The sequence below is a fragment of the Mycotypha africana genome (assembly GCF_025528875.1).
Source record: "Mycotypha africana strain NRRL 2978 chromosome Unknown BDF20scaffold_16, whole genome shotgun sequence".
NCBI classification, from domain to species: Eukaryota; Fungi; Mucoromycota; class Mucoromycetes; order Mucorales; family Mycotyphaceae; genus Mycotypha; species Mycotypha africana.
Window position 1 is genome coordinate 297,495 of NW_026515740.1, and position 12,355 is coordinate 309,849.

General features: G+C 37.5%; 6 protein-coding genes across 6 annotated transcripts; 3 read left to right on the forward strand and 3 right to left on the reverse strand.

The window, feature by feature from the left end:
* Positions 1–299: 299 nt before the first annotated feature.
* BDF20DRAFT_901058 (major facilitator superfamily domain-containing protein) lies at positions 300–2,530 on the reverse strand. Its single transcript, XM_053082781.1, has 5 exons — positions 2,090–2,530; positions 1,921–1,934; positions 1,607–1,835; positions 1,098–1,500; positions 300–975 (listed from the first exon to the last, which is right to left on the reverse strand). Exons 1-5 carry the CDS (start codon positions 2,336–2,338, stop codon positions 470–472), a joined length of 1,401 nt encoding a protein of 466 aa, XP_052931041.1. The 5' UTR covers positions 2,339–2,530; the 3' UTR covers positions 300–469.
* Positions 2,531–5,376: 2,846 nt separating this feature from the next.
* BDF20DRAFT_917666 (CTLH/CRA C-terminal to lish motif domain-containing protein) lies at positions 5,377–6,374 on the forward strand (the record flags this gene model as incomplete). The annotated part of the gene is made up of 4 exons (XM_053084597.1): positions 5,377–5,521; positions 5,576–5,644; positions 5,733–6,128; positions 6,229–6,374. 4 exons carry the CDS (start codon positions 5,377–5,379, stop codon positions 6,372–6,374), a joined length of 756 nt encoding a protein of 251 aa, XP_052931042.1.
* A 326-nt stretch (positions 6,375–6,700) lies between these two features.
* On the reverse strand, positions 6,701–6,883 carry BDF20DRAFT_799806 (60S ribosomal protein L38; the record flags this gene model as incomplete). Its single annotated transcript, XM_053076347.1, has 1 exon — positions 6,701–6,883. A coding segment is annotated over one exon (183 nt), but the record flags the coding sequence as incomplete, so codon positions are not given.
* Positions 6,884–7,455: 572 nt separating this feature from the next.
* Positions 7,456–8,343, reverse strand: BDF20DRAFT_840283 (60Kd inner membrane protein-domain-containing protein; the record flags this gene model as incomplete). Its single annotated transcript, XM_053079366.1, has 2 exons — positions 7,456–7,539; positions 7,747–8,343. 2 exons carry the CDS (start codon positions 8,341–8,343, stop codon positions 7,456–7,458), a joined length of 681 nt encoding a protein of 226 aa, XP_052931044.1.
* Positions 8,344–9,230: 887 nt separating this feature from the next.
* BDF20DRAFT_901102 (uncharacterized protein) lies at positions 9,231–9,828 on the forward strand. Its single transcript, XM_053082782.1, has 2 exons — positions 9,231–9,519; positions 9,580–9,828. Exons 1-2 carry the CDS (start codon positions 9,347–9,349, stop codon positions 9,701–9,703), a joined length of 297 nt encoding a protein of 98 aa, XP_052931045.1. The 5' UTR covers positions 9,231–9,346; the 3' UTR covers positions 9,704–9,828.
* Positions 9,829–9,979: 151 nt separating this feature from the next.
* BDF20DRAFT_800385 (hypoxia induced protein conserved region-domain-containing protein) lies at positions 9,980–10,396 on the forward strand (the record flags this gene model as incomplete). The annotated part of the gene is made up of 3 exons (XM_053076362.1): positions 9,980–10,094; positions 10,162–10,254; positions 10,323–10,396. Coding segments are annotated over 3 exons (282 nt in total), but the record flags the coding sequence as incomplete, so codon positions are not given.
* Positions 10,397–12,355: the final 1,959 nt, after the last annotated feature.

Genomic DNA, 12,355 nt, shown 5'->3' on the forward strand with positions numbered 1-12,355 from the left:
CTACGGGTATTATTTGGCTGCTTTAGGCAATAGTGGTCTGCAGAGATGAAGGAGGTATGTAGGACCCCATCCTCTGCCAGCTCAGCAACCCGTCTTGAATACGTCTCAAATTATACCTTGACTACAGTGGTTAGAAGCTTTTATTTTCCAGTATGCGTGCAAATTGGATGCTGCTCAATTAGAAAGCAAGTAAAAGAAGCCAACTACAACTATCAACAACAAAGCAAGTGAAAAACTCACACTTTGGCTCACTAAGAAACAGTCTATGACACAAAAGTAAAAGAACGTACTTTATGTGATGGCCCTTCGATGATATGATTTCAGATTAGATATTAACAAATTATTTGTTCCGTTTATTGTTACTTTTTTGTAGATATAAATGTATAAGGTATGCTGATTATAGAATCTCTTGAAAGTGATATCATTTTAAGTGTCTATTTCCTTAAAAAAAAATGTATAATTGTACAACCTAAGCTTTTACGAATGGATTCCAGCCAGCACGTAAAATTCTGATTGCCAAAGCTAACAAACCAGCGAATGTCATCAATACACCGCCAAAAATGATAGCATAGTTATAAGTAGGGTGGCCACTTTCTTCGTTGATAAGAGCAGCACAAATAGGCTGACCGAATAGCCCACCAAAGATCCAAGCAAAGAAAAGAATACCATTGGCTGCTTCAATTTCATCCATACCAACCACTTGACCCAACAAAGCAGGAACCATGGCCATATAACCGCCGCCAAAATAACCAAACAGGGCAGCAAAAGCCCAAATACCCCCAGCCGTGGTAGATGGGAGCCATAGGGCAAGAGACAGGACACCGGTCATAAAAATAACAATAAAGGTCATATTGGCTCTGCCGACAAAATCACTCAGCAAACCGCTTGTAATCTTGCCTACAATCATGACACCAGAAATAATAGCGGACATGTTTGTACCAATCCAGGGATCAAGTCCAAGATAACGAGCATAGGCTATGCATCAAAGAAAGCATTTTTTTTGTTGTAGGTGAGTATGATTGAAAAGTAGCGCTCTTCGCTTTATCTTCCCTTGCACCCCCATCCCCGATGATCATTTGATGAATTTACTGTCTTACCTGGTAAGAAACTAGAAGGTACATTGAAAGCAAAGTTACCAATGAATTGAATACCAAACATCAAGCAAAATTGAAAGTTACGGAAAGGTCGCAAATTCAGTAAACGGACGTCACTCTTTGTAGGCTTGTTAAGAGGTCTCACCAGTAGAGCAGCCACACTTAATAGCACAAGTGAAATAAAGCCAATGATGCGAAGAGCCCATTGATAACCAAGACTATCAAAGATGGCTTGAAGTATGTTGGAAAGGATAAGGCCACCGAAACCGGATCCAGAAATGGCAATACCGACACTCAGTCCTCGCTTTTTAGAAAACCATTGTTGAGCGGCGCTGATGCACGGAAACCAAACTAAACTGGCGGCTAAACCCATCAATACACCTTGAGTCAAGTATAATTGCCAAATCTATTCAAACAATGCATTTTTTTCCCCGGTTTTAGGGACAATGAAAAATAGTGTTAGAGGCAAATTGAAAAAAATGGCAGTTTCTGTTTATGGAAATAGTCTGTACCTGAGTTGCTATACTAGCTAACATTAGACCCAGTACCCATAAAATGACAGCCGTTGTCAGCATCCATTTATATCCAATGTAATACACAAACCAACTGTAAAATGGTCCTACAACATTCATCAGCGCTAGCCATAGCGAGCCAATCCACGATAATGCTGTCAATTGACCTACAAACACATGCTCGTTGTAGTAGTTCAAGAAAACACCGAAAATATAGTTATATCCTTGTCTAAACGTGTAATAAATCAATTGATATTAGCTACAAAAAGAGTAATAGTACAAAACTGATACGATGCAAGAAGAAAGAAACCTACGTGCAGAATAGACCCTACACTCATCAAAACAAAGGAATTAGTGTTAGCTTTTCTCGATGACGGAATATCAATAATAAGGCTTCTCATGCAATATTATGATCTGAACACGAAGCAGTCTTTTTGCACAGGTGTAAAAGGGGAAAGAGAAAGAAATACAACGAGTACTTACGCAGAAACAACCCAGTAGCACTAGCCAGCCTCTACCTCCATCCGGTGGCTGTTTTAGCACGTATTCGTTGGTCTCTGACTCAACAGATACGGCATCATCGTCTTCTTCTGTTTTGAACTGATCCACAATTTCTATAGAAGCACCATTTAATGCTTTGTTCTTTTCAAGATCTGTATCTTGAGGATGTTTTATCCTTTTTTCTTCTGTTATTTCACTATGGTCCATTACAATTGACGATGGTTTTGACATGATATGTTACTTGCACTTGTGATTTTGTTTATATGAAAAAGTAAAAGAATCAAATTAAAAAAGAAGCTGCCTTTCACGGTTTTATAAATGACGACAATGATTTGATGTGATCCATAAATGGAAAGGGGAAAAAAAAAGAAGGATACAACTCAACAGCCTGCATATTGAAAAGGGCCTTAAAGAAAGCGTAAGGGCATTTTCTTTGGTTCTTTTTTTTTTGCAGTTCCGCATTTGCAATTGAGGTTTGTTTGTCAGCAGCAATACATTACGGTTTTCAATGTAGAGTAATGTCTTTAATGGTTATTCTATTCGTTGTAGATTGATTTCCATACCTTTAAAGCCTATCTACGCCAATGATACCTATAAAGTCTAAATTAACAAGCTTATTTCCCTTTTTTTTTCTTTTATTTTATGATCCTGATACAAGCCTAAAAGAACTCTAAGATGTTCACACTGACATATTGGCGGTCTTTTCTTTATCCCCCCCCCTGTGATACAACCTCCGTCACTCTAACTTTCTGCTTATATGTGCCTGAAAAAAATGAATAGAGGAACCCCTGAAAAGACAACAGACAAAATCATCAGACAAAGTTCAACGCAAATGCAACGCAGAACTACCATTAAGCATCTGTAATGCTGAACTTTGGCCCTGTTAAACAGAATCCTACTCAAGGCTTGAATACTTTGATTTATCGCTAACGTTCTTTTGTCATGCGAGAAAATTATGAAATGTAACACGAAACCATCTGGCGGGAAATTGAAACTCTTTCGCAACACAAACGATTTGTTCAGTGATGAATGTGGAGTAGAAGGTTAAGGCTCCGGTACTTCCATTTCGCGTATCCAATTCTTTCCGTTTAAAAATTGAACTAGCAGCATATACTGATAAAATAGAGGCTGTTTTTAACGGACTTCAAAAGACTGTCTATTCTTTCTATCTCCCCTATACATTTCGGAACTCTGTGGAAGGTATTCCAGTTCAAGTTCGGCATTATATCACGGAGATAACAGATTAGACTAGCATGCGAAAAGTGGGTTGGGCGAAGTCAATCTTCAGCGGTTTTTCACTTTTTGAGATGTTCCAAATTTTTCAAATGAAATTGTTCAAAAAAAACGAAATGCTTGGGCATGTCTGACTTTTAAACCCAAGGAAGGGTATATTTTCAACAGATAAGCTATTTGTGAAATTCATTCGGTGCTAATAAGAAGGCCTCATTGGCATGAGGTCATCGCAGGAGGTCATAATAGCTACCACCGTAAGTGAATTTTCAGTAAACAACACCAACATAACGTCATCCACTATTGTAGAAACTTCGAAAGTTGTTAAAGGGTACCGTAAAAAGTGGCTGAAACCCTCTTCGTGGCTAGTAAAGGTTCGTATAGTCTAATAGAAAAACGGTTGAATTGCACAAGTGGCTTAAACGATGCTGTAGATTCTGAAGCTTCGCTCATATCTCTTACAATAGCCGATGGATGTATTGCCTTTCATACAAAATGTACGTTTTTAATGTAATGCTACGCTGCTACTCTTCTACTGTTGTTTGCATTTGACTCGTCATATTTGTTATAAATTATGTGCTACCTATTCAGCCAACACATAGCTTAATTCGCTCTTGAAGTTGGAGACATCACTGCCAAGGAACAACTCGGGTACATGAAGCTATGCAATAAAGTTTGGAAAGTGAGCTATTCACGTTTTACACGACTGAGTGACATTTGCCATACAGGAATCCGTACGCCTTTATTCAGAAACATTGTCGTACTTTCAAAAGTCTTGGGTCGTGTTTGTTATTGTACCGCTCAGAGATAATATATAGCTGTATACCACACCATGCTGCTCATAGGATATAGAGCATTATACGAACAAAAGAGGATTGGTAACACTTCATCTTGAAACAAACGATGACATTGGTGTTAAATTTTATTACAGTCGATTCACTGGGTAAAGTTAGCATACGCAATCAAAATAAATAAATAAAAGGAAACGATGACGCTAGTTTTGGGTGTCGACAAAACAGAAGCGCAGACCTATTCAAAGATGTTTATAGCGTTCCGAGATAACAAACCAGTGTGAAGTTTATAGAAATTTTAAACGGCGATTACTATGATGTTCTCATTTTCATGGTTGCGTCTTCTGTAATTTCATACGTCTAGGACGTAAATTGGAACGGATATGATTATACCTTATTTAGGTTAAGGTCTACGTACTCTCTCGGCCAACGGCAAAGACGCATTTACCGCAACGACAAACCAGCCTTTATCAATAAAAAACACGTTTTTATTGCTAATGTTCTTACTATTAACATTTGCCCTTTGAAAGTTTTCATTTATATTGATGATTAGCGTTTACCAGCAATTTGAGGTCGATAATACTATCCCATCTCCTTTCGACCTCAAGAAAATCATTTTCTTTTTTTTTTTTTTTTGTTAATGACCAGTCAGTGAGTGTGAGAACATAATAAGCATGATGTTTTTTCGATATATCCTATTAACTAATCGATGCCACATGGTTCTCTTCGGACAAAGCTCCTTCGAAATGCCTTATTATATAACGTCTAGGAAAAAAATGTGCAGTCTATCATTCTGATAAAGCGAAGGCGTGTTACTCTGCTCAAGAAATTACCCCATTACTAACGTAATAAACAATATTGATAATATGGAATGGAACGCAAAGTGTAATAATCTAAGGAGAGAAGGGCAATATGGTAGTAGTTCACTCATTTAAACCATTTCTAACTTGTTTTCTTGAATAATCCATGTCATGAAACAAGCAAAGCTGAGCTATTTTAGTACTAGCCATAAAAACGCCCTTCAAGTCAGAAATGTGGAAGAGCTACATTTTGATTGGGCATCTATAACCATTTTTCCTTATGTAGTTTTAACATCCTTACTCGCATGAACGAAGGAAAAATGTACTTTTCTTTTCTTCATAGCTGTTCACTTTTTCATAGATATAACGTGATACGAAGCACACCGTGCATTTAACCAGCCATATATCTCAGTTGAAGATACCAAATATAAATTTGTTCAAACACAAGATGACGGAATATAACGACGATTGTCAAGCGATTATTACGGAATACTTACTCCATTATTGCTATAAAGATACCGCCAAAGCTATGCTCAAAGACGTATGCAGCTTAAACGGATATACCAAGTCAATGGAGGTAGAAGATAACATTGGTAAGAAGCATTGGGAGGGCATTCTGCTTTAGCATAATTGCTTAATTGTTAAAGATGAAGTAGGATCAAGAGCAGAAACTACCATTCCCACTGTGGACTGGAAGGACATTGACGCGCGAAGAGGTACATCACGTTTTAATTGTAGTTTAGCCTATTTCATTAACAATGCAGCTCACATTTGCTTTTATGATGTATATCCCTTCTCGTTTAGAAATATTGACAGCCATAAAGGAAGGGCAAATTGATAAAGCGTTTATACTAATCGAAAAGCAATTCCCAAAGTTAATCAGAATATATACCACTATCAACCGCAACGAAAAGCTAACGGAAGAAACACCCCTATCAACACTACCAAAGTTGCATTACACTTTATATAAACTTCGCTGTCAACAATTCATTGAGTTGTTACGGACAACAGATGTATTAGAAGCTATACAATTTGCTCAGTGTTATCTTCGACCCTGCAGTAGAATCTATGCAGATTTGACAAATAGCGTCACGCCTCTAATAGCTTATGAAGATTTGGAAAGTAACGAGCATACACAGGAACTGCTTAGCCAACAGCGCCGAGATGACTTAGCAGATGAAGTGAATGAGATGTTGTTGGGTAAGTTTTTCTCTATATTTTTCAATATGGGTTCTATTAGAGAAAAAAAATGCATTCCTCTTCCATTCTTTGTTTTGTTCACTGATACACAATTCTATAGAGTCACAACAACTTCCATCACAAACAGCACTGGAAAAATTGTGGCGACAAAAAAGTGTTATTCAGGTTGAGTTGGATTCACAAACAAGGATAGAGTGTCTAAAAAATGTGAAAGAGCAGGGAAACAGCGACAAAATGCCAATGTAGTGAAGATGATAGAGGTATAATCTTATTCCTGCATTCTCCTATCCAAGTGTAAACGACGCCAAAAATATTGAGAATCGACATTTTTTTTTCATTCCACAACAGTAAACAAATACGCAGAAAAATCAACATCCATATAAAGTACTGCCTCATTGATAGATCATCATTTGCTTTATTAAATTAATACGAACAAATGAGTTTGTTGAGAGCTGTTGCATCGGAATTAGATTTCGTTGACAACAAGGGCTATAACATAAAAAGTTCAATAAACGATTAGAGAAACCTGATGACAATTGTGGGTGTTAATATGGAGAAGAAAAAAGCTTACCAGGAGGAAGAGATTGCTTGAGCTTGCTGGCCTTGGACTTATCCTTGACAACGAGAGTATAAAGGTAGCGGGAGCATCTAACCTTGAACTTGACAGAGTCAGCGTTCTTCTTGATGCGAGCAGACTTGGCATCTTTTCTGCGGGCAATTTCAAGGAACTGCTTAATATCCTTAATTTGCTGAGGCTATAAATTTGTGTTGTTTTGGAAAATGGACGGATGTTAATTCTTATTCTTCATAAACATCGTACAAAATAAGCTTTCTTAAGTACAGTCGACGATGCGAAGCCTATAATACGGCTACATTCCTCTGTTAGCAATGGCTAAGTGTAGAAAAGCTGGCATAATGCAAAGGCTGTCTTCCATTCGACATTTCCAATGCACAATGGGTTGACTGAAATAATTGATATTACATAATTTCCATCTATGTCAATTTTGCACACGTATCCATTTTGTATCAAGCAATCGGTTATCAATCCATTCAAAAGAGCCATTAAAATAAAGCTCTATTGACTTCCATCGTCGACTTTGTACTTCTTTGAAAGAAACTACTTTACCATCTCGGAGGATCTATAAGTGGTTCGGGAAGAGAGACCTTCCCTTACTGTATACAGCAGTTTGATTTTGTGGAAAATTCAAGAGGCGGGAGAGGCATTTCCTTCATTGCAAAAAGAGCCAATCAGATTGCTTCGAAACAGTAACTGCATTAAAACATACACGGCTATGTTTCCGTCTTTTGTTTATTCGCGCCTGACATCTTATGTCTTTCGAGCTGTTTTAACTGAGGTAATCTTAAGGCAGCTCTGACAGAGGGTATCTTGAGAGCAATATTTTGAATCACACTATAATAAGTGGATGTAAGCCAATATAAACCCAAGGCCATTGGCGCTTGTGCTGAAATAGGAATGAATGCTACTGATAATACTCTAAAAGCGTTTGTTAAAATTTTTTGGCTTGTTGATTGATTTCCCCTCGCAAACCATGCATTTAACTATAAAATAATATTTAGTTACATTCTGTTCCATAGGGTACAGTAAAAAAGGAGTTACCTCTACGTTAGCCAAATTACCAAAACCTATCAGAAACGGGGCAATCGTTGTTGAATCAACGGCCGTCAAATCAGTAAACCACCCTACGCCTTCTTCAGATAAACCCAAAGCAGGTATTTCCGATGTCATTCCAAACCAAGGAAGGGGCATCGCGCTTATATCTCTTAACGCGAGGGACATAGTTATAAATAATGGCATTTGTATCCAGGGTAAAAGCAGAATTTTCCACCGTGAACACCCATGATGAGCATATATTTGCTTCACTTTCTTTCGATATTGCTGTTGTAATTCCCCTTGATATTGCTGATAGCTGCCGCCTTTCTTGTTGGATTCTTTAGCTATTTGAACTTTTAGTGTTTCTGCCCAGCTTTGGATCATGGGTCCCAGATTGATCATTTTTCCTAAACTCCGTTGTTGGTAGATCGCTATTGGCAATGTTAAGCAAGATCGTAATAGGAACGTGGATGAGACAATGGTTGCCCACCATGGCAAACCAGCATTGTGTATACTGTATAAAAGCGATTCATTTGCTGCTACGATAACAGGTAAAGCACTCTCGGTTGTTGTGCTTACAGCATTTGTCAAGGGGAGTCCCATGGCGAATGCTGTTGTTGTTGGTCGTGTACCATCCGTTCGTTCATTTGATTGTATAACAACCGGTCTTTTTGACAGTGTAAGGAGGCGTTGAGTACAGAGACAATTCTTTAGCTTTTGAGCTTTTAATGGCTTTATACAAGACAGCATGAATGTAAAAGAGAACCAAATGCAGGTTTACCCCGCCTTCCCGAAAGGAGCAAAATTTGGTAGCACCTGCTGAACAAAAAAGTATTGTTTGACAAGTCTATCACTCAGGGTCTTACTGTATTTGTTCATTCTATCTAAGGATCTGTATCCATCATTCATAACAAATACTATATACTCTGTCAAGACTAACATTGTATCGGGATAAACCATGCAATAAAAAGACGGAAATAGTTATTTCTTTGTATCCGGTGTAAGCGGTGCAAACAGTGTAAACGGTGTTGTTTACGAATTCCCAGTACAATACCTGTGTAAATGGCTGCTGAACAGCTTCACTGTCATGTAGACGAGAAAAGTTTGCGCATGTTAGGCACCTTTTTTAGGGACAATATCCGTCATGCCGCTAAATTTGCTTATAAGTATAGTCAGTACGACAATTTAAAAGAAACGAGAAAACATAGCTAATGTATCTTTCCTAGCACTCGCTACGATGTGTATCAAACAGGGAAAAAATGAAGATGGAGAGGCGATTCATTTTATACTAATAAACCCACTTTTGCATTGAGAAGGCCTGTGAATAGTCAAACTTCACAGAAGTAACTCGCTGCTACAACAATCAAATATCCTACAATTGAATGTTCAATGTGCCAACGTTGATTTTATCTTTGATGCAAGAGAACATCTCGAACAAATGCATGTTCCAGAACTGTGGACTGCACCAAAAGATGGCGCATTCATAAACAGTTCAAAGTCGGCAAATTTTTGCATGATGAATGACGATATTTTAAACAGTGGGCCTACTTTAAGCTTTTTTCCTACAGCACTAACAATTTAAAATTAATAACGCAGCTTTCATGGAATGAGGACGGATGAGGAGTATGGGCTGCTTTCCCAAGCACCAGAAGAAGCCTCTGACGGCGAGCAAGAAGAAGCTATCGAATTCATTTCCTATGCAGAAAGTGATGACGATGATGAGGATCCCTACTTTATGCCTGAGCACAACAAGCGTACAAGTACTTGGACATTTTTAAGGTAAGTATTTAGACTATCGTAATAATGGCGACAGCAAGATTCTCAAAACACTTTGTTTAGGCTAACATGTGCGCCGATTCAAGTTGTTCGGTTTTTGATACCTTCCCTTTGCATCGTAACTATCATCGCTTATACCATTACTATTGGCGTCATTACAGAGAAGAAAAAGCATGCCCACCCTTAATACTAAACTTAGCATCTCCACTTATTGAGCGTCAACTGTTGTCTAATCGAATACATCGCAATAAAATGACAAAATACCATAAAGTGATTATGGTAATTACAAAATGGAGCTGCATAAACGAGCAAGTTTCTCGCTACATCTTGTCTTTCTTTCATAGTTAAGCTTTTTTTTTATTTTCAGCATTAAAAAAATGGAAGGTTTCAAACAACCCTAGTTTATTTTCGATCCCGAGAATATAAACTTCTCTTTTAGTTTACGACATTTGGAATGGCCGAGCAACAATATAGCAATGAGCAGATGGAACGAATGAGAGCTGCCATGGGACATGATAGTGAAACACCCTTACAAAAACTAAAAGCGAAATTCCAGGAAGAGCCACTTGTACCAGCAGGTAGAGTATAAAGCCAGGCACACAAGAAAGACGAACCAGATCCCTTATGAACCTTTGTCCATTACAGGTGCTGCTTTAACAACTTTCGCATTGGTCGCTGCAGCATATGGCGTCAAAAAGGGTAATAGAGCCTTTACGAACAATATGTTCCGACTTAGAGGTAGGACAAAAAGAGAAATACTCAAATTGTTTTCGTGAAGAACGTCAATTTATTGAAGCAACATGCAGTTGGAGCGCAAGCTTTCACAGTGTTAGCGATGGTTGGCGGCTCAGTATACTTTCAGTATAAGAAAAATCAGGAAAAGAAACAGCTAAATCAAATTGAAAGCAAAGTATTTAACAATGCTAAAGAAGTCCCACAGAAAGAGAAAACCCAGCAATAAAAATACATTAAGGACGAGGGATTCATAGCCACCCACTCGATGGAATTTTGAGCAAATACAGTCTTACTCAGATCTTCTCAAAGTACAAGGCGCCAAAAATGTTCAGTTATTACTTGGTGCATTGAATTTGACAATTATCACCCATAACATAGATCCCTTCAAAGAAAAAACAGTATTGTTTCTTTTAATAAAAGCAAGTTCCTTGTTTTTTTATTCGATTAGTTTCTCGACGCCTCGTAGGGATACTTTTTCAATAGTTTACTTGGAGCTATCGAATAACTCAAGCTACGTAATCAAACACAGTCTTTAGTTAGTTAAGGTACGGGCAGATGGAGCCTTTAGACTACAAATATATTAGTTTATCTGGGTTGGTAACTGTGAGAGATTATTCAAAATAAAAGAATACAATATCGGCAACGGCTGGTAATCAATCAAATTCACTGGTAGCTATATATTTTTCAGAGCGTGTTAGAAAGAAATAAGGAGCACAAAGCCATTTTAAGGTAGCAATCGTAGGTAAACTCTCTTATCGTTTGATGCTCAGCATTTGTGCTAACGTAAAATATCATTTGGGCGCTCAAAACCCTTGATATATTCATATGCCTTCCGCGCTCATATCTCTCATATCGCTCCTACAAATACAAAGTTGATTCCTTAATTTAGGTAGAATTTTCTTCAAAGCCTGTAAAATGGTTCGTTTATTATAATGGGTGTTAGCAGATATCGTTGCTTATGGATAACACTCGAAGCGTTCAAAGAGTGAATATGAAATGATCATTGGTTCACCAACATAACTTGAGAACATTGGAAACATATTTTGTTAGGAAAATAAAGAAACTCAGATTTACCATACTTAGAGCAGTATTGCCAATCAAGGTTGTTATCGACTACGATATTGCTATTTTTTATTGGCTCCTAAGTAAGGTTAGTCTGAAAGCTAGAAATACAAATTGCAATATGGGTTGAAAGCGACTTAAAACGAGGATATGAACCATGTGATCTAAATGGAAATTAGATAATAGTCTATTTCTGACACTCTATGTTTGGATAATAACGTGTATTTTGCTTGTAGAATTTCTTCAAAATACTATGGTTGATCATCCGAAGGCTCGCTCTGTAAACTATAGTAAACAGAAAAGTCAACAGATACATACATAGGAAAGCACGGGAAGAAGAAATTTCACTAGAACGTACCATAGTTCTTTTCAACGGAACACCCAGAGGATGTGGAAAATATACGTAGAAGTTAAAAAAAAAAGTACGCTTTTGAAAATACATAACATTGAATAGCACTCTAATTTTAGCTCAATACAAAAGATGAAAGAATCAATATTAACGGCTGCGTAGAGTCTAGTACAAATTTCAGATCAAGCCTGAACCGATGTACAGACTACTTGAGCTTCTTGTTGTTGTGCACCAGATAGCTTTATGAATAAATCACTTTAAGGTACGTTATCATTACTGTTCACATGCATGCAAAAAAAGAAATGGTCCATCCTTTAAACTTTGACGAATAGTAGCGCCCAGGAACAGTAAACAAATGATTATTCTATTTAGTAAATTCTAGGCTTTTCATCCTCATCATCATATCTTCTGTTTGATTAGAGCTCGGAGAAGATGTTGTAATTAAGAGAATAACCAATTCTATTGGTGATATTATGCAACCTAAAGTAGAGTAGTATTAGCAAGAAATATTAAAAGACTTTGACCAAAAACTCTTAACTCTTTTTTTGCGCTAGTAACATAAAACAGCGAACAGGCCACTGATTAGCCATTGATCAATCATTTATTCGAACCAAAAAATTCTTCTTTAAAAGAAGAGACGCATCTGAAGGGACTTGTTACTTTTTTCTTTAATTTTCTCTTGAAAAGGCCCGG